Here is a 22,358-nt window from a genome sequence, read left to right as displayed (position 1 = left end):
GGGAGGTAGGTCCCTGTCGTAATATAAGGTGGGTAATCCATGGTATCTATGGAGCCTTAATGAAGCTGCTACGGGTTGTCTCGGTCGATCGCACTGGTTTGCAGTCTGGGTACTTGTTTGGGTCTGGGTACTGTATCAGGAGCAGTATCGCACTTAAACAGAATTGGTCCTTCACACCTGTTTTCTTGGGAAGAACACCTCCAGGTTCAGCAACTACTGATTTATAAGTCCACCTATGGAAGGGACAAACTAAATTTGTTATCTGAAGTAACTGACTTTGGACATTGCTGAATACCTGAACGTGTAGAGTTAGGAATGCAGAACCCTCAAAAGACTTTACTGACCTTCAAACTGCACAACATTACTTGCCTTCAAAGAAGATAAAGTACTTTTTCTATCATCATTGTGTGGGCATTCCCTTACAGAATGTTGAGTGTATTATATGGGCGATCTTGGCTTTTTTTTTATACCAAAAGAGAATCTCAGAAAATGTATTTTAAAACCAGTCAAGTTTTACCTTCTGCCTGTGCTATAGCAAAAAATAAACGTTGCCATTTATTTTATGTTCAACATTTTTATAACCCTTTTTCTTGCTACGTTCGTCATCCACTTTGCAAACTACTTTCACGCTTTTGAATGGGAAGCGACATAGGAGGAGAGGCTGTGACTTCTGAAGATCCATTATAGCAGCAAAGAGACAATAAAAGGTTGCATTTTCGTTTACTTGCCCACTAATCCTGCCCCATCAGCAATAGCAGTGGTAGATCTAGCGGTGTTATTAGTAGTATTAAATAGTGCAAGCAATAGCATAAATATTAGTCGTAATTTTAGTAACACTCACTTTAGTGTTATTACTATCAGTAGTAATAGTTGCACTATCATGATCAGCAATAATACACTTTTTTTAAAGTATGAATTTTTGGTTAAAACAGACAAAATATATATTATATATATATGTGATTTACTTAGCTAAATAGGTGTCTTAAAACAAAATGTACTTAGCTCAAATAAAATAGTCCAAGGACTTAGGATCTTACTTAAGCTACTTATTTAGCTTAGTAAATAAGCCCCATATGTGTGTATGTGGGGCCACGGAGGTTGTCTAGAATGGGCATATGGGGGAACCCCTCCGTTAGGGATTTTTATGCAAGTTACTGCCTTGGACAGACCTTATAAAACTTTACCTTGGGTGAACAGGATTACACTACTTTGACTTTGCCTGAATCACACATCGGTTTGGTAGATTGACAAGGAGCCAGGCTTAGCCTAAGGAGGAAGGAGGACTGTACTGAGGTACAAAAAACTCTAAGCATACACTTGGTCCAAAAAAACCACGAAAACACTTCAAAGCTATATAAAATAAATAGGCATTTATTATATACACTAGGGCAGAGGTGATAATTCACAAGTCAAGTAAGTAAAAAGGTAGGACAATATACGATCACTTTGTAATATTCTTTAGCTAGTAAACCACAGTTGTAGGAACTTTAGAATAGCATTGATAGTAACAAATCACTTAGCAAAACCATCTGAAACATACATGCAAACTACGCCGCATTTTTGTAACTTTTAATTACTTAATTGCAGCCTGTCGTAGAAAGTCCAACCCTATCTCATATGAGTCTCCCAGTGTTGAGCTGGGTCACTGGGTCACAGGGCAACCAGTGGCAGAGCAGGAAAAGTGGGAAAGCAGGGTAAAAGGTTCAGTATGGCAGAGTCCAGCAGGAGTCTCTTCCAGTAGTGTAGGTAGATGCTCTTAGTTTTACAAAGGCAAGGGAACCGAGGTGTTCCCTTGTAGGTTTGCCCCAAGCACCAGTGTCCTAAGGCAGGGTTAGATGGCAATGGTTGGCCCATCCCAATATAGCACTATGGGAGGACTGGCAGGGTGTGAGAAAGCTATCTGCAGCCCCAGGATCAAGCAAACAACCCACATTTAAGTTTTGGGAATGGTTAGGACCAACAGTCAAGTGAGGAAGTCCTCTTCGCATCTTCCCGGATGCTTGAGGTCTGGACAGCAGTGCTTACTCAGCAAGCTCTAGCGGTCGCTGGAAGTGTCTGGTGTCGTCCTCCTTCGTTCTTTTTCAGATTCTTGTGTTCCAGTGGCGACTCGTTTTCAGCTCCAGGACCTCTGGATTTATGCAGGAAACCTGTCTGAGTCCACCAATCGTATCCCATGCACCATTCAAACTTTGGGATGGGTGTCCAATGGGGGCAGCCATCCACCGAGTCTGAACTGGTTTCTCTCAGGCACACGGAAACACTATCTCCAGACAAGATAGAGATGGAACCTGAGGTGGAGGAATAGCCATGATATCTAGAGAGAGCCTATCATTGAGACTATCCCCCCACCTAACTCTGCAATCATGTGAAGTTCTCACAGTAAAACTCCCTCTAAACAACTCCCAATCACTTACTATGTACCTAATTTACAGACCTCCCGGGCCTCTTGGGTCATTCGAGGAAGACTTGCATAGCATACTCGCCAACAACTTGAAACCTACCTCCCAACTACTGTTGCTAGGTGACTAACTTAGGATTCAATGATCTAGCGGACAAGCACGCCTTAGAAATAGCCAATACCCTCAATGCACTTGGACTGTCGCAAAAAGTCAACAAACCTACTCATATAAAGGGTAGAACCTTAGATTGGATAGCCGACTAATTGCACAGGTACCATTACCACCATCACTCCTCACTCTCTTGTGTCCTTCACACTATCAACCATTAGACCCCAAAAAATTACCTCACACAAGGCTCCATTGTGTCTAACTAGAAATAAAAAGAACATTACTACAGATAAAGTGATTCCTGCTATCCTCCCCACTCTAAACGCTCTGCCAGACAACTTTGACCCGAGCACCCTGGTGCAAGAATACAACAAAATCATGCTTACCACATTAGATAAAATTGTTCCACTTAAATTAAGATCAAGTGAAGCTAAAGCCCGCATTAACAAGTGGTTCACTCCACAACTAAAGGACCTAAACCTACTGAAGAGAAGGTGTGAAACGGACTGGAGACTTTGCCCCTCCATTGAGAACAAAAAGAAACTAACAACTACCTCTGCGCATTATAAAAATGAAGTCTGCCTGGCAAAACGGAACTCGTATAATGAACACATTGCCAAATCTAACTCAAGTATGAAGGAATTATTCTACATACTAAAAGAACTTGAGTCCCCGATCCCTATACCTGATATGTGTAACAAAAATAACATTTGGTGCTCAGATATTCAACAGGCTCTAGCTAACAAAATAAATACTCTCCAAAATAAAATAAAACTAAAGAAAGATTCTCTGAACATACCATATTCCACTAATACTATTCCACTTAGTGATAGACCCACTGACCAGATCAATAGATTCCGTTTTACCAAAACATCTGTTTTAGAGGCAGAAAAGATTATTTTATCCCTTAAGCCTTCTAATTGAAAAGGAGATATCTGCCCAGCACAGATTATAAAAGACGCTGCCAGAGACCTCGCCCCATTCATCTCCAAACTGATCAATGCTTCATTTTCCTCTGGTACTATCCCGGCCAACTTAAAACAATCCTGGGTTCTCCCACTCCTAAAGAAGCAAACCTTAGATCCACTTATCGCTACCAACTACCGCCCCATCACAACTGTACAATTTTTACTCAAAATACTCGATAAAGTCACCTATACGCAGATTCAAAAGTACCTTGAGCTGCACAAACATTTAGGGGTCAGACAGTCTGGCTTCCGCCCTCTACATGGGACAAAAACTGCCTTGATGGACTTGAAAACGCAGATTGATGAGCTGAGAGATACAGGGAAGACAGCATTGCTATTACTACTTGATCACTCAGCTGCATTTGACTTGGTGGATCATAAGGTCCTCTGTGGGCACCTGGACTCAGCAGCCCACTTCTCCACAGAAGCTATCAAATGGATAGAATCCTTCCTGAGTGAGAAAACTATGAGGGTGTTCTCCCCATCTGCAGCGGCGGACCCCACCCCTATCCTGTGTGGTGTAACTCAGGGTTCCTGCATTTCCCCAACGCTATACAATATATTTACCAAGCCTCTGTTCGATGATTTGGATCTTCTGGGTATCACCTACAGTAACTATGCAGATGATACACAGATTCACCTCCCGCTTTCTGGGGATCACTGTAAGGACTTGGCGCTGAGGAATAGGGTATATCTCATCATCCAGGCATGGATGGCCACTCACGGGCTATGCCTGAATGATGACAAGACAGAGTTGATAATCCTAGGTACTCACTCCAGCATCAATAAACTAGGTCACAAATACTCATCATTTACCATTGATGGAAACATTATCAATGTCTCCAAGGAGGTAAAAACTCTTGGATTCTACCTGGGCTCAACTATGTACTTTGATAAACAACTGAAATCTCTGGCCTCTACCACAGCCTACACATGTAAGCTCATCAGAGCTGGTAAGCCATTTCTCTCCAATGACAGTTGCATTATCCTGGCTGGAGCATTAATCCTCTCCAGGTTAGACTACTGCAACGCTCTCTATAGTGGTGCTAACAAAGTAACTATACAGAGGTTACAAATTTTGCAAAATAATAAGAGCCGGACTAGGCATGACCAAAATCGTACACATTGCCTCGACTAGACGTCAACACAAGTGGTTCTCCACATACAATAAAATACAGTTAAAAATGGCCTCCCTGACCCACAAAGCCTTAAATAATGTTGCCCTTAGCTACTTAATAGACAAACTTTAAGAACCTCTAGCAGGCCAACAAGAGTCAGCAATTCCAACTGCCTCGTGGTACCAAGATTTAGGCTTACCAAGATTGGTGGCAACAGTTTTCCTGTGAAGGCTGATAAACTTTGGAACTCCCTACCTCTCGAGCTGAGAGTAGACCAACCGTACTTACACTTTAGAAAGATATCGCCCATCTCAATCTGACTGAAGGCTAGTTCTACTCTAACAACTGCCCACACTGTACTGTATAAACTTGAATTGTATATAATCTGAACACTTCGTCCTATCTTCTGCCTGTAATAAATGTTTACCTGTACATTTATGTGATTATACTATGAATTATTTGAAACTTGTAAGCTTTGCATCTTCTAATAGTTGCGCCCTGTTACCTCCGGATTTGGTGCGCATTATAAATAAACAAACAAACACTGTAGAACAAAGGACATGGGAGTTTTGGTTGACCTCCCCCACTCCCTGTCCTGCCAGTCACTCAAAGGGTCCATGCAGGCTTTCCATGGGAAGGGACAAGAGGACGCTCCCCCACCTAGGAAAGAAGAGGCCATCTTGTTCAGGACTTTAAAAAGTACAGCCGAACTCCCAAGATGGACGAGGATAGGGAGAGGACGTGAAGTGGATCTCACCCTCCGGGCCCCACTGAAGCACAACATATATGCAGCCGGAGAACTCCTCTGAAGCGGTGTACACTGCGGGAAAGGGGCAGCTGAGGTGAGCGCAGAGCGGGCAAGAAGGAAGCCAGCAGGACGGAGGTGTGAAGCTCCACAGAGCCCGCCGCAGAGGCGGTGGCCTGCGGCGAACCGTTCCTCCACTCCACACTGAAGGTGTGCCGTATGGTGGGTCGGCACACCGGCAGGTAGGTTGAACCCGTGGGGGGGGGCGGAGAGGGAAGAGTTGAGGCCTGTGGAGCGTCGAGAGTGAGCATGTTAGCTCTGCCGCACCTGCCTCAGCCACCCAGTGGGGAGGCATCAGCATAGACGGGCATCAATAGGGGAAGGAGCTGCGGGCAGAGGACAAACATGAAGAGAGGCAGCTAGAGGCCCTCCCTCGTGTTCAAAGGGGGCAATCCAAGCAAAGGAGAAGGACCAAACTGTGCACAAGGTTCCAGGACAATCGTGGAGCAAGGTCCCGAACAACCCATGGGACGCCTGGGTAGAGGGCTGGAGGCTGCAGATGGCCCCTAGGAAGTGAAGTTGGAGGTGAGTGCCTGGGTAGGAGCGGTGAAGGCTATATAGGCAAAAAGAAAATACTGGCACAGCACTGCAAGGGATTAGATTAGCACGGAAGCTACATGGAGGAGGCCGGAAGCAGACAGCGGGCTCGTTGATGCCTTGTGCGAAGGGGAAAACACCAATGGTGAGGCCAAACACACCTCTCAGGCAGCCCCAAACACCTAAAATCGACAGAAAGGGGACTACAGCATTGCTGGCGACTGAGGAGGGGGCCAAGAGGACAGGACACAGTGGGAGGGGGAGGCTACCACACTTTTCTCAAGTTTGTCATGCGAATGCAAAGGGGAAGACATGTGGGGTTATGGTGGCCTTTAGGGACTCGCTGAGGGCACATTGTTAGGGAGAATTCTCATTTTATGGCTAATTTCCCTTAACTATAGAGTCCCCCAGCAGCTTTGCTGGATTTGAAGGGTTGGTTTCTTTTTACCTGCTAAGAGTGAGACTCTTTTTTTCCCCACTCTTAGGCATTTCTGCTATGTGTATTCTAGGCTATTTTTGTGTTTAATGCCTATGGGATCTTTCTCAACCCCATAGGAACCATCTTTATTCACATGTGTTACACAGCACCCTCAGTGCAGTGACACAGGGGTGTCGTAACGACCCCCAAACATAGACTTCATACCCTGGGACTGACTACTGTCTCCCAGGGCATGTAAAGTCCCCATTGACTTTACTAGTCAAATCCTATGAACTAAACCAGTAAAACCCATCTTACTACAGAGGTACTGGAAGGGGTTAATAGTTTTTCCCCTATGTTCATTTTCGAGAGGGTACCCTACAGTCCCTCTCTCAAAAGTTTCTGGCTGGTGGCAGTGTTTACTACCATAAATATTTGACCGCGAGTATTTCCCTATGGGATTTTCCCATTATTCGAGGCTACCACATTTTCTGACCGCCTCTAACATACCACCGGTGCATTTTTATATTAACTTTGCTCCGGTAGGTTTTATTTGCCAGAACTTTAATATAACTTCTTTCTCGTGTCGTCCTCTAAACTCCTAACCCAGGTCGGGGATCCTTCGTTCGTCCTTTTGGCAGGATTCTGCCGAGAAGCCCTCCTTTCGGCGCCACTGAGTCTGGGGTGGGTCCATTGTGTGGGAGGGGGAGTAGGACCCCTGGACAGGGTTGCATCAGCAACCCATGTCGCACTCTATCCTGATAGGCTGGAGGGTCTCCCGCCAAGATGACCACTCCACTGTGTGAGTGACAGCTAGGCTGTATGAATGGGGATCTTTTTGCATAAAAGCAGGGTCCTGAGGACTGGAAGAGCAAGACGTCGCCACTGGAAGAAGCCGAAGAGGAGAGAAGCCAAAGACATCTGCAACGACTGAATCACTGGCGAAGCCCTGCTGCAGCGTCTCGCCACTTTTTTCCACACAACGAGAGAAGATCTTCACCTGCAAGAGCCTTTTTCCCTTGAGCTGCTGGGGCCAACCAGTCTGCCAATCGCCTTCCCGGACTTGCCTTGGTCGAATCTCCCGTACCCTGTACTCGGAGGCCAGATAGCCAGGCACCAGTCCACCCGGACCGCTATTTAAAGGAACGTACCTTTTATTCGTCGGGCAGCACCGCGGCTAATTTCATCCCTGGGTAGTTCAGTAACTCAAACCTTCCTCCACGACGAGAGCCTCTCTTACTCTGGTGGATCACCCGAACTGCAGGAACTACCAGGAACAACCGCCACCGCAGGAGCCACCTCTTCATTTTAAGGTACATTGTTCCGCCAGGCCGCCCTTTCTTCGCAGTAGTGCTAAAGGTGTTTTAAATCCTTTACCTACCTGTTGGGTTGGCCGCCCTTCTCTCTTAACATTGTCTTTTCAACTTCTGCAACCACCTTTTCAAATTCGTTAACCAAAGACTTGACTGCAGCTACAAGAACATTTTGCTCCTGGGCCATTGCCCTGTACCACTGACTCAACCAAACTAGATGTGGAGCATACAGGCCAATATCGCTCATGAACTTAGATACCAAAATTTACACCAAGACATTAGCTGGGAGGCTAGCCCCACTGATGCCCAAATTAGTGGCCCCTGACCAAATAGGATTTGTCCCAGGTAGGCAGACCTTCGATATCAGGTGATTATGTTACATTATAGAGAAAATCGGGATTAAGCAGACTCCTGCGGTCATCGTAGTCTTGGATGCCAAAAAGGCATTTGACCGTGTGTAGAGGTCTTTTCCATAAGGGCTAACTACAGCTCCCCCTCAATACGTCTGGCAGTTAATGGACAGTAGTCTCAGCGCATACCCTTGCATGGGGAATGAAACAAGGGTGTTCATTATCCCACCTCCTTTATGCTCAGTTTCTAGAACCCTTCCTAGGGGTTCGGCTTGGCAGGGAAACCCACAAGATCATGGCATATGCAGACGACATGTTGTTGACCCTTACAGAACCGAGGATGCCCCGAAATGTACTGGGGGAGGAGTTGGAAGAATTTGGTGTGATCGCTGGGCTCAAAGTGAACATAGAGAAGTCTCAAATATTTAATCTCTCGGTGGAGGCGGAGAAAAGAGACAAGATAGTCGGGAAGCTACCATTTAAATGGGGCATGGGGGGACTGAAGTACCTGGGGTACTCATCACTAAATCATTAGACCAATTATATGGCGCAAACTACCCAGCCATGCTGCAAAAAGACAATAAAAGGAGGTGACACGATGGAATCCCCCGACCATGTCTTGGACGGGGAGAATAGCTACGGTGAAGATGGTGATTCTCCCCCGGGTCCTTTACTACTTCATGGCACTTCCCATAACCCTTCCAACCTCTTTCTTTAGAGCCCTTAGGAGAGTAGTGATGGCGTTTATATGATGTAGCAAACACCCTAGAATAGACGTAGAATGATGATAGCCAATAGAGAGGGGGCAGTTTGTGGGTGCTGGACTTCCAGAAGTACCATCAGGCGGCCTAACAGTCATTAGAGAATGGCCGACTGGAGACCAGGCCAAGCAGTGGGCGCCTATTGATAAATCGGTAGCGCTGATCCCGCTACAAGGAGCCTTGTGGTTAGACAGGATGAACAGGCCACTGAATATGTGCGCCAGCCGTTAACTCTGAATGGTGCGGAACATATGTGACTTCCTGGTGGCTCGTGGAGGGTGGTCGACCGTGCCATCGTCCTTTACGCTGCTTTTTGGCAATCCTCAGTTTGCGCCGGGGGTGGAGCCAGGTGTGTTCATGCAGTGGAAGAGGGCTGGATGCACAAAGGTATTTGACATGTATGATGGCCCGATATAAAAACATATGAGAAATGCAAACTGAGTTTTGGGGAAATGGAAAAGAACAGACATGGGTACCATCAGCTTAGGCACTGGCTGGCCAGCAAAACACGTAGGGAAGCAGCGGCTAGGACCCTCACTCCATTTTAGAAGTTTATAACAAATCAAGATGGCAATAAAAAGCTGATAGCGTCACAATACAAATGAATGCAGGAGAAACTGTTGCACCACAAGAGGCGATATATGGTGAGGTGGGAAACTGCTCTTGGGGAAGAAATACCCAAAGAACACTGGGAGGGCCTCTGCCAGAACGTACCCAAACTAACTAGCTCAATTCAGGTAAGCAAGGCCTGGTAAAGGGTAGTGGGTACAGTGGCACTATACCCCAGATGTGCTACATAAAATGCTCCAGAATACATTGCCTAACTGCTGGCTGGGTTGTCAAGTAGAGTGAACATGGATACATATATGGTGGGAGTGCCCAGGGATGAGACCCTTATGGGTAGAGGTCGTTCGACAAATGAAGGAGATAATCTGAATGGGAATTGGACTGGGACCCAAAAAATGGCAGCTGGGACTGGGGGTCCCAATAGATGAGCTTGGGTCAAAGGCGCAAAAGGAAGCTTTATGGTTCTCGTGGTGGTAGCGTGGCTAGTGGTGGAGAGAGCAACATTTGAAGAAAGGGCATACACCGACAGACATTGAGTGGATTCAGAAAGTATGGAAGTTTCTAGCCATGAAATGTATCATGTATACAATCCAGGGGCCCTAAGCGGATTTTAGGCAGGATTGCGGTCTGGTTTCGGTGTACTTGCAGAGTGACTAAGTTTCAATGGAGCAAGCAAAACTTGAAAATAAAATAATGGACTTCCTTTAAACAAACTGGAGGGTGGCTACTGGGCTATGGTAAGATGGGATGGAAACCCCTTGGTTGTGTGAGAGGGTGGGGGAAAAGGGATGGGGAAGGAGGGAAAGGGGTGGGGTTTGGATAGTTAATTGCAAAAATGTTAACGAAAATACACTTTTTTTTTTAAAGTACAGCTACCATTTTGGGCAAATGGTGACCCTTATGCCCCCCTACAGCAGCCGCGAAAACAGCCTGCGATGAAAGTTCACAAAATATTATGTAGAAAGTACACTGCCCCTACCCTGAACAGATAGACCTGTCATAGTAACCAAACAGTTAATGGAGTCGAGAAAAGGCATACATTGGATCCCCTCAGCACTCCACATAAGGTGAGGTGTGCTGATCTTGCAAAATAAAACTCAGGTAGGAGAGAACGTATCCCCTGCCTTGGTAACTAAGAGGTAGCCAAGTAAAGTAAAACCAATTACAGGTTAGCTCTAGGAGCTTCCAACAACTCCAGCACAGAAGGTACTGTGTGCTGCTTTAGCAAACTGTAGATGTCTTTAAAATTGGAGGAAAGTATGATTGCAAAAAGAAATACTATAAAGAGGTAAAAAGGGCTCCCATGATCAGAGTAAAAGTGTGAGTGAGTGTGGAAAAAGGTAACCACTCACTCAGGAGAATCAGTCAAAAAATCCCAGAGTCTAGCAAAACGTGCTGGGGGACTCACAGATGGAGAATTTCACAAAAAAGATGGAAATCTACTCTCACACCGTTATAAAAAAAAGAAACCGGTCAAATTAATTTCGACAAAAAGATCTCAACAAGTTTAAAAAGAAGTCTATAAAAGGATGTACAACCCTACCTCCAGTACCACCATCAGTGCGGACACTCATCAATAGTACTAATACTACCAGCAGCAGAAGCAGTAATATTACTGCCACCAGAGCTACATTTCTACCAATAGAAGTAGCACTATCTGTAGCAGTATTATTGCTAGTACTTCTCGTAGCAGAAGCCAAAGTAATAGTACTACCAGTAGGACTACTACTTCCAACAGGGCTACCTCCGACAATGTTAGTAGTAATATTACTTCTGCTTGTAGTGTTAATAAACCTACTACTGATATGGGTAGTACTGCTAGGTTTTTACTGGTAGTAGTAGTGATACTACAGATACCATTACAACTAGGCTTAGTACCATTAACAACATAAAAAGTAGCACTTTTAACAGTAGTACTATTCATACTACAGTGGGAAGTAGTAGTAGTTTTAGTTATACTAGTACTACTACTCTGAGTAATAATAAGACATTTCTGGCATTTTGACACCCCTGCTGTTTCTGCTGTATATACATGATTTAGTAGTTTGGATTCAAGATTTAAATTGCGACGTCTTACAGATTGCAAAAAGAAAACTATGTGCATTGCCCCATGTGGATGCCACATACTATTTCCAAGAGGTCTTATTATTGTAAAGAAAAAAAGTTAATTATCAACTTGGAGAAGAGGGTGGTTATGGTTTGGCACCACCCATGTCCAGAGAAACTAAGTGTCTCATTAGAAGGAGTGACACTAAAGCAAGTAAGCTTTGGCTACTTATGGGATCGCTTCCAAAACAGTCACCTGGTCGGACCAATTTGTTAAGAGTGAACAAGTTCTGACCAGGCAAGCAGAAGCAGTTGGAGCTTTAAGCAATTCATTGGGAAGCAATGTGCCTTTGTTAACCGTAAAGGCATATACATCCCAATCAGTCCCTGCAGCAATTTATGGCAGCCAAGTATGGGGTTTTCAAGCAGCTGGTAACCTATAAAAAAATGAAATAAGATGTAAAAACAATCTTTGGTGTACCTCAAAGCTGTTCCACTGTCCCTTTGTTTTTAGAAATTGGAAGTATACCAATTAATAATGTTACTGCTTTTAACCCCGTTTTCCATTGAATTTGCATACAATCGACAAAGAAACTTAGCCTCCATACAGAAGCAATATGAGACGTTATACATGTACAATGGGAAAAGCTGGACGTGGTATAATCACGTGAACACCGTTTTAGAAGTTATCGGTCGGAGCGACTTTCTTCAAGAAAGTAATGTTACCAGAAAGGACCTGTGTGTAAAGGAATGTTTAAAAATCCTCCATCTGGAAAGCCAAATTGAAAAGTAGTGGTTATTGATCAAATTTGAAGGTTATATTGTTCACAAGATCTCATTCACAGCAGAATAATATCTTCAAGAAATCTCCCCACCTTCAAAGAAAGACCTTGTATTTAAAGTACCAACTTAATATATTTCCTGTGGTTGAATTTACAAGTAAATGGTCAAAATATGATCAAGATTTGGCCCTTTTTGTTCAGATAAACCGAAAGTGAGATCCACTTCCGATTATTTTGCCCATTGTATGCCAAGATAAGAAAACGGTTCGCCCAAACTTGTATAAAATGTAAGGTAAGCGCTGCAATGGCTGCTTATGTTTTATCAAGTCAACAGAATACCTTGAAGTTGTCCTTTCAGTTTACGGTTATATTTCAAAGGCATGGAAGTAGAGAAAGAAAATGTGTGTTTCATGAATTGTTCAAATTGCTGCAAACCTTTATCAATTCGAGAACACATTTTAAGTACATTTTATCATCTGTACTTTATTATGTACATATCAGGTTGGTAATCATTTGGTATGTTTGTTTTTATTCGTAAGGTTTTTGCTTGCTTGTGCTTTTATGGGTAGACTGCACGAAATAAAGCTTGATTGAAATTGCTGTCAATATTAGAAAACATGAGACATAGCAGCGTCCATCTAGAAACTATTTAAAAGCACCTCAAGGAAGTTTGTTCAGAGAATTCAGGGGCACATTTTTGAGGCAAAACGACCTAAACCATTGAGAAAAGGGTTATCAGAAGAAGGAACATTTATTTTCTTTGAGCAAAGGTACTTCTTTATAGCTTAGACAATATTGACTATAGGTCTATTAAAAAGAATTATCAAAATGAGCTATTCTACAAATATTACATTTACTAAGAAAATTATGTTAAACTGTATGTGATTAATGGCATACCTTCGAGCTGCTTCAACATTGTTCCGAACAAAGTCATTAAAAGGCCGCATGTGTTCTTCTTTTGTAAACAGAACGTGGTTGGCAATACTTTGAAGTATCTAAAGAAAACATATAGCTTAGCTGAATGTGCTGAAACCCACAGCAGATAGAGTTACTTTTAAATAACCATTTAAATATGTATTTAGACATTGGAAGCCCACTATTCAATATAAAGTCCCATCTTTGAAGCTGCCTTTGGGTGGTAGCCATGCTTTAAACCGTCCATAACACATTTGCTTGGAATTGTAGCGTCAGATGAAAATACTTTGCAACAATAAGAGCTCATTACAATGAAGACTAAGGTAGATACAGAAGAGGAAACAAAGGGTTATCTGTGATTTCATCGCTGGTAATAAACATCGAGGGCTAAATAAGATTTGTTTTAAGCTACTAAACACCCTTCCCAACATATTGTAGGACTGGTGCAATTATATAAACAAACTCCAGTCCTAGAATATTTGGGGAAATTGTTGGATAGTGGCTTAAAAAAATATTGTTTCCGCCTTGATGTTTATTTCCAGCGATTAAATCACTGGGTAACAAAACAAAGGACAGTAAATAACTACATACATACTTTTCTGATTTCTCTAAAAATGAAGTTCTGCCAGCATTGGAACGCCTCTTCTAATTTTTGGTGACCACTTAAAACCTGGAGTGTGACCACTGACAGCCTAAAGTAAAAGATTGTCACATTTTTTGTGACTTTACTTTGTACAGAACCTGGAAGGATAAGTTACTGCTTTTTAAAGCGACAATTAATACAACCAAAGGATCTGCAAGAGAAAAAAAAAGAAATCGGGGTACATTTGTAGCCTGGCACCCAATGCATTATACGTCGGTTAAGGCATTTAGAGCTGTACAACAAAAATAGCATAGCTTGAAACACAAAATAATTAACTTTGGTTTTAATCCAAAATTTGGCAGAAGCTTGAGATGACTAGCAATATCTCCATTACCCTTTTTTATTTTAAAATGTAGGGAACATCACTACATTCAGACACTGTTTATTCAGAGACCTCACAGTAGAGAAAAATCAGATCCAGTGTTAAACATATACACCTGTAATCTGGCCTTTATATTTGTATGTAAATATCAAGTTATTTTCTGGCATCAAAGAAGGAGGGAAAATATTTTACAAAGAATATAACTGTTTTCATTATTCAATGGATGTTCAGAAGCGCTCACAATGCTTGTGATCAAGAGATAATGTTAGCAACTAAACAGATCAAATTAAAACTCATTAAATGCAATACATCACCTTTGACATTAACTTCAAGCCTCTTTCAATTCTAGGCGAGGGCTTCTTCTCCAAAATTCCCGCCTCATATGGAGAAACTATGGCAGGATTAATGAATCGCAGGAACATTGCACTTCCGACAGCACCAATGCTGTTCTGTGGAAACCGCTGGCTAACAACCTAAACAACAAAAGGCAACAATGTAACATTTAATTTTCTGACAGCTGATTGTCTAACAGTTATTAACAAATGTTTTCACTAACACAGTAGTAATGAAAACATTCAAAGTCAACACTTCAAACGCTCATCATTCATTAAAATAGCTTATTACAGTCTCCTATTTCCTAGTAACCAGCATCAGCATCCCTTGAATAATCCGTACACTGCACACAATTTAAGCATGATTGCAACATAGGGCATGCCATTTCACAAAGATCCTCCTCACCTTGGCATATACTATATGCAACTACACAAATAATATTATTTTCTGTAAATTGGCAAATACTACCAACAAAAAGGAGTAAAAATAATCCTAACAAAAAATAGGAAATAACGGACACAAGGGAACTGGGTCCCTGCTTCCAACCACATAAATCCTCAAATGTTTGGATCAGTGGTACCAGAAAATCAGTCCCACAAAAAGGAGCACTATTCTGTTTGCCTGATCCAAAAATGAATTGTAGGCAAAAATAAATCTTAATTTGCATGAGTTACTATATGCAAAGTAGCATGAGGATTACAAAAAAGTATCAGTTTCAGATTTAAAATAAATTTTTGCTCGCCTCAAAAATGTCCCCGTTTGGAAAAGGAATGACTTACTACCTAAAAACTCAGTTTACTTTCATCTTAAAAAACAAAGGAGTACAATCCTCAATGATCATTCTTTCAGTCTTCCACTAACCATGTCAAACCTATTCTTCCATGTCAAACCTATTCTTCCATGTGCACTGGTATTGATAAACATGCATTGAAAGAGATTTTACATTTCATATAATTTGCATGTATTCCAATATGACTCAATGCTTGTTGGCCATGCAGATACAAGGTCTCTTGCCCTCAAACGCCCTTTGTTAGGACAGAAGTCAATTGTTGTCTGTCCCCATTTTTGGGGACTCCTAAACTTTGTATTCTTATTGTTTGCTCCCTTATTTTGTTCTAGACCTTCGTTTTGTGAGTTCAGTAATGTCTAGAGAACTCTGCCATCACCAAATATTTTTTATGCCTCATCCTATGGTAGCCCATATGGTTCTATGACAGTGGTGCTTTTCAAGCACCCCATTTTTGGCTATAGGGTGATTAGATCACCCTCCATTGGTGATCGCAAATGGGCTGGGGACAACCGTAATTCAGTTTTGGTTTAGCCAGGGTCGCAAGCCAATATACTGCATTAATAGCCCAATGAAACCTTTTGTTTTGGCAGACATTGGTTTACTAATGTATTTTTCGAAGCCCTGATCTAGGACATTTTGTTTTTGTGCCATTCATTCTGACAGGGAAACCACATGGGATCCCTACAATGGCCGATGGGCAAACCTGTGCTCACTTTGAGCTCAGCCCTGATCCTTCTATTGTGTTTTTAGCTGGTTTAAACCGGTCCTTGGCTCTAGACCGGCCAAAACATATCCTACCTGGATGGGCCTGAGTCAGTGGTGGTTTTTGGGCCATCATAGTTGGCTGGCCGCCAAGACCCTTGTTTAGGTGCCCCTGTATGTGACTTGACGGGGTGGCTAGCGTATGTAAGCCCATGAGTGCATGGGTACATCTAGGGTAAACGCTAACCCTGACACATTGTTCTGCTGGATATTTCATACAGTCCTGCTGAACTCTGCACTGGAGGGTTTCTTGCCATGGTGCTGCTGCAATTTTGGGATCAAGTTTGACCATATTTGCTGGGTTTGCATACGCTTAGCTCTTGCATTGATTTTTGACTGCTGGACGTTCTTACTGGGCAGTCCCCCCCAACCTCCAAGTTGGCTGGGTGTTACATGCGGGGATAGTTTCTGGGACGTTTTGCCAGTCTTCTCGAAATACTGTCTTGGTCATGTGCCTTGGATTAGGAAGCTGCAGTTGTCTAGATGGGTTATGGACAAAATTAAGCTACCTCTGCTGTTAGTTTTGGCTGTCTTGGGGTTGCCACCACTGCTGCTTATGTCATGGAACCATTTTCTGTTTGCTGGCTGCTCGGTCTTGTCCTTTGAGCGGTCTGAATCTCCTTGGTCAGGTTTCTCCATTTTACTGGAGTCTCCATCACTGTTTCTCACTTCTGGCTGGTGAGTGCCACTCCTGTGAAGGCCGATTGTCCTTCTTTAGGGTTTGTATGGGTCCTTGCTGGTGCAATGTTCAAGCATAAGACTTTTATTCACTGGGTTGCTTTCCTGTTGCTGAGTTGTGTTTTCTGGAGCTGCCAACATGAGTACCCAACCATGGGCCCTGTGTTGGTGGGTTATTCGAGATAATTATCCTCAGGGAACCCTGTGGTCAAATGTTAAGGTTTTTGCAGGTGCCCTTACATTGACAAGAATCCTGACAATGTAACGAATTACTGCTGTGCATCCTTCTTAAGGGTATCCACTGTCATATTCTGGCAAAGGTCGATGCCTTCTTCGCAGGGGTGGAAAATATAAGACTCATCGTAGTGAGTCCTTAGTCCCCTTTCGTCCATATTGCATGGACGTCCCTTCCTAGGGATGGGAGACGGAACCTTTTTCACCAGAAAAACCTCCTTCTCCTTTTAATTTAGAGGTGCGCAGAGGAGCGGCCCTGGGAGCATGCGCTGCCCTGACGCCGCCACACCTCAGTCCCCAAAGACACATCAGCAATATATTAACATTGCCTAATGACACCATTTTTATTAGGGGGGAGGATGGTAGAACGTATGGAGGAAAAAGGACTAGTCACTATGGTGAGAAACGTATAATTACTCTTAGGTCCCGTCCCCTTTCCTCCATACTGCATGGGCGATTAAAACTCAATGTAGCCCTAGGGTGGAGAGGAAACCCTTCTTAAGCAAAAAGGTTTTTTAGAACCGCCTGTCGGAAAGCCGCGTCTGATCAAGAGCCAGCATCCAAACAGTAATGCTTGCAAAAAGCCGAAGGGGTGGCCCAGGTGGCTGCCCTCCTTATGACCTGCCATGGGACCTGCCGTTGGAATGCAATGGCCGTGGCCTTGGCTCTGACCGCCTGGATGTGCATGTTAGCTGGAAGTGGCTTGTGCTGCCCCTCATAGGCCTCCTTGATGTCCGAGACCATCCACCTTGCTACAGAGGCCTTGGATGCCCGATGCCCGGGTCTTGACCCACCAAAGGTGACAAACTGGGCGTCCCACTTGCGAAACCCCTTGGCCCTGTCCAAGTAGAATTTCAGAGCATGTCTGACATCCAGACAGTGCAGGACCCTCTGAGCCACTTCAAAGAGCGTAGGTAGGACAATTTCCTCGTTTAGATGGAAAGCGGAGATTACCTTTGGTAGGAACACTGGGTGTGTCCGCAGGGGTGTGGTTTTTTGATGGGCGAGTAAAGTTTGGAGAGGCCCGTCAAATGCCTCTTGACTATTGGGTTGGAAGAGGAGAAGACCTCCTCCTCTTGAGTTTCAGTAGGGCCCTATGGCTGCCAAATACGTGCAGCATGTGTCCACCTGCATACCTGAGGGTGCAAGGTGAGCCGAGAAGGAGAGCACATCGTCCAACTTGCACGTAAGGGGGTCAATCTCCTTAGAGTCTGCCCAGTGACAGAACCTAGTCCATTTACTCTTGTACTGGCTCCTGGTAGTCCTGCTCCTGGCACCGTGCATGATCTCTGGGTTAGCCTGTGAGAGGCGGAGGTGCCTTAGAGTGACCTGCTCAGGAACCATGCTGCGAGGGCTAGTTTCTGTGGCACGGGGTGGATGACCCTGCCTCCCTGTTGCACCACAAGATGTTCTGGGCCCGTCGGAAGGTGAATCGGTGTCCTGTCCGAGAGGCTGAGGAGCTCTGAGAACCATGGTCTCGCCAGCCAAGTTCGAGCTATCAGAATTATGCTGAAGTGACAAGATTAATTTATTTTACAGATCACCCTGTGGACCAGTTGTTAGGCAGAATCCGGTGCAGTTCCCTTAGGGACCTCTGCAAGAAGATTAAGACTACAGGAATAAGCAGTAAACCCAATTGGTAGCAGTCTGTACCACCCAGATTTACCTGGTAGCTGGGGCTGAGCAGTCAGACTTCTCTCAAGAAGAGTAGGGCGGTATACAGAGGATACACAATAGGGCTAAAAACACAGTAGAGCAAGCAAACACTGACCATAGCTTGGTATCAAAAGTATATAATTATTTATTTAACACACACTTAAGAAAATACACTAGCACTATAAATCAAAGCAAGTTCGAACACAGTCAGAAAAGTATACACACCTCCCTTAAGAATTATTAGACAAGTCTAAGCCAAAACACCACTATTTGTCAAAAAAAGATGAGAGCGCGTAACTTAGATGGCACTCCAAAAATTAAGTTAAAGGGAGAGAAAAAGGCAGGTCATGAAAATAAAACAGTTCCCAACACTTTTCTAAGACCAAAACAAGTTGAACAAGTTACTTTCTTACCTGGTAACGTTCTTTCGATGGGATGGTCCGACGACGTATTCCATATCTATGACAGGTAATGTCCACAGCTGTGCTGCTTCGGAAAATCTTCGGCGTCTGCGCCCTGCGTCGATGACGTCGATGCACCGTCCCCGAGGACCTCCTCTGACGGCCGACGTCACCCGTTGTGATAAGTAGGAAGCACGACGCCCATAGCCTCAGTTGTAGGTTTTTTCCCCCAGAACGTGTGCCACCAGTTTCCTGCCAGTCAGACACACAAGGCCTTGCGGAACGCAAGCTGCAATCGCAAAAGAAATTATGGAGCGGGGAAGTTAGGGAGGGAGCGATATGGAATACGTCGTCGGACCATCCCATCGAAAGAACGTTACCAGGTAAGAAAGTAACTTGTTCTTCGAGGGGAATGGGTCCTCCGACGTATTCCATATCTAGGACAGACTCCCAAAGCAGTACCAAGCAAGGAGGTGGGAAAAGAATTTAGAACACAAATTTAGCATGCCCAATCAAATTGCGGAATAAAAGACTGGCTTGCCAAAGGCCAGATCCTGCCCTCTGATGGAATCGAGGGAGTAGTGACGTACAAAAGTATGTACTGAAGCCCAGGTGCTGCATCACAGATGTGACGAATAGGAACACCCCTCTGCAGGGCAGTAGACGCAGCCACTCCCCTGTTAGAATGGGCCCGCAAGCCAGCCGGAGGGTTCTTACCCGCCAAGCAGTAACACTCGGAGATAGCTAAAATAATCCAACGAGACAAAGTCTGTTTCTTCACAGCTTGTCCCAAATGCTTTCCAGCGTAACCAATGAAAAGTTGATCGTCCACTTTGACCCGGGACATGCGCGAAATATAAAAGCTCAACGCTCTCCTAGGATAAAGCCTATGGAGCCTCTCCTCTTCCTTACCAGGATGTGGAGGAGGATAGAACGCCGGAAGAACAACCTTCTGGCTCAAATGAAATGCCAAAACCACACACAGTGAAGGGTGGCTTAACTGAAAGTGCCTGTAACTCACTCACTCTGCGAGCGGAAGTAACCGCAACCAAAAACACAGTTTTCAGAGTTAACAGTCTCAAAGGGCAAGAATGCAAAGGCTCAAACGGAGCACCCATAAGAAACTTAAGAACAAGGTTCAAATCCCAACCGGGCACCAGAAAAGGTGACGGAGGGAACACATTAGTGAGCCCTTTCAAAAACTGAGAAATTAAAGGAATCTTAAAAAAGGAACATTCTTCAGACGAGCGCTTAAATATGGACAGCGCCGCCAGGTAAACTTTAATGGTCCCCACTTGCAAGCCCCTGTGGGCCAAGGAAAGCAAAAAAGACAGAACCATGGGAATGTCACATTCAAAAGCATCCACATTCTTAACCCTGCACCAGTCGCAGAACTTTCTGCAACGGCAACGGTACCGAGACTTTGTTGCCGGCCGCCTGGCCGAGAGCAACACCTCCATCACGTCTTCAGGGAGGTCCCAATCCTTATACCTCAACCTTTCAGAAGCCAAGCGTGAAGGTTGAGGGATCTGACCTCTGGATGGAGAACCTGACCCCGCTCCCGTGAGAGCAGATCGTCTCTGTAGGGAAGACGACGTGGAAGGCAGATGGACAAGTCGAGAAGGTACCACGTCCTCCGGGCCGACGCCGGAGCAATGAGGATCATCCGGGAACCGAACCTCTGTAACCTCTGCAGTACTTGTGGGATGACGGGGACTGGAGGAAACGCGTACAGCAGTGGGAATGACCACTCCATCACAAACGCATGTCCTAAGGCTCCTTTTGGAGGAAATTCCCGCGAGCAGAACCTTTTGCACTTCCGGTTGACACTGGAGGCGAAGAGATCCACTTGAGGGGTCCCCCAAAGGGCAAAGATCTCCAGGAGAATCTCCTGAGCCAGCTCCCACTCGTGAGATCGTGCTCTGCCTGCTCAGAGCGTCCGCCGTCTCGTTGTCGTCTCCGAACAGATGAACAGCCGAGATCGAAACTTCCTGCTGGATGGCCCAGAACTCGAGCTGCATCGCCTCCCTGCACAGAGGAAGTGACCCTGCCCCCCCCCCCTTTTTTTTTTGAGATAGTGCATGGCCACCGTGTTGTCCGTTAGAATCAGGACACTCTTTCCTCGCATAGTCGGCAGAAAAGCCTTCAGGGCAAGCCCGTTGGCATGAGCTCCCCATCCTGTGAGGGATGCATCCGTCATGATCATCGCCTTCGGCCAGGGCAGCCAAAATGGGGCCCCCTTCATCAGATTGCCTTCGACGGCCCACCACAGAAGGTCCTGGGCGACCGAGGGCGGCACCTGAACAGGGTCCGACAGCCTGCCGGAGGACTGAGACCACTGGAGCTTGAGAGCCCACTGCAAAGATCTCATCCGCAGACGAGCCTCTGGCACCAGAAGAATGCAGGATGCCATGAGGCCGAGCAGTCTCAAGAAGTCGTACGCTGGGAGATACTGGGCAAGTTGAAACTTGTGCACCATCTGCTGAATGTGAAGAGCCCTCACCTGGGGAGGGAAACACTGCCCCAGGGATGTGTCGAGCACTGCTCCGATGTACTGGAGCCGCTGTGTTGGTGTCAAATGGGACTTCTTTAAATTGAGGGAGAAGCCCAGCTTGTGAAGGGAGTGGCAGGTGACGGACAGATGATCCAGGACTTGCTCGGGAGAGCTCCCCCTGATCAACCAATCGTCCAGGTAGGGGTAGACGTGAATCCCCCCTTTCCTGAGATGCGCTGCCACCACCACCATGAGCTTGGTGAAAACCCTCGGGGCGGAGGTCAATCCGAACGGCAGGACCCGAAACTGAAAGTGCGAGTCGCCAACCGCAAACCTCAGGTACTTCTTGTGCTTGGGATGGATCGGCACATGGAAGTAAGCGTCCTTGAGGTTGAGAGACACCAACCAGTCCTGAAGTTGAGGGGCCTGGAGGACTTGAGAGTAACCATCTTCAACTTGTCCTTCCTGAGGAGTTTGTTCAAACCGCGCAAGTCCATGATGGGTCTCAATCCCCCGACTTTCTTCGAAATCAAAAAATAGGGGAATTCCATCCCTTGTTCCTCTCCGCTACAGGCACCAGTTCCATGGCGCCTTTCTCCAGCAGGCTTGAATTTCCTGTGCAAGGAGCGGATCCGGACTCTTCAAAGAGTGGTTACCAGGTGGATTGTCGTGAGGCCTCTGCCGAAAAGGAAGACAGTAGGCGTGGGTTATGATCTCCAGAACCCACACATCTGAAGTAATGGCTCGCCACTCTACAAGATGCTGCGCCAGCCTTCCCCCAACCGGCGAACCATGGGATCTGGCCTCATGACTGAGTGGTAGCGGCTGCGGCGTTGCCTGAGGGCAAAGAGGCAACTGCCCGAGCGGCCTTGGCACCTCGAGTACCCCTGTTTCCACCTCTGGCACTCTTACGGTGGCCTCTTTGACTGCTAGCTCCTCTCGCTTTACTGAAGGACGA

At 45.2% G+C, this 22,358-nt stretch overlaps 1 protein-coding gene across 9 annotated transcripts in view; it reads right to left on the bottom strand.

Moving 5' to 3' along the window:
* Window positions 1-22,358, bottom strand: part of NF1 (neurofibromin 1) — a 3,279,657-nt gene that overhangs the window by 1,410,254 nt on the left and 1,847,045 nt on the right. For all 9 annotated transcript variants that reach the window (XM_069614617.1, XM_069614618.1, XM_069614621.1 and 6 more), the window contains 2 exons: window positions 14,367-14,525; window positions 13,070-13,167 (listed from right to left, as the gene is read on the bottom strand). In XM_069614617.1, the coding sequence (XP_069470718.1) occupies window positions 13,070-13,167; window positions 14,367-14,525 (257 nt within the window). The remainder of the gene's footprint in view (window positions 1-13,069; window positions 13,168-14,366; window positions 14,526-22,358) is intronic.

Source organism: Ambystoma mexicanum, chromosome 9, assembly GCF_040938575.1.
Source record: "Ambystoma mexicanum isolate Mex_15411 chromosome 9, UKY_AmexF1_1, whole genome shotgun sequence".
Classification (NCBI taxonomy): domain Eukaryota; kingdom Metazoa; phylum Chordata; class Amphibia; order Caudata; family Ambystomatidae; genus Ambystoma; species Ambystoma mexicanum.
This window is presented reverse-complemented; position numbering and strand designations above follow the sequence as displayed.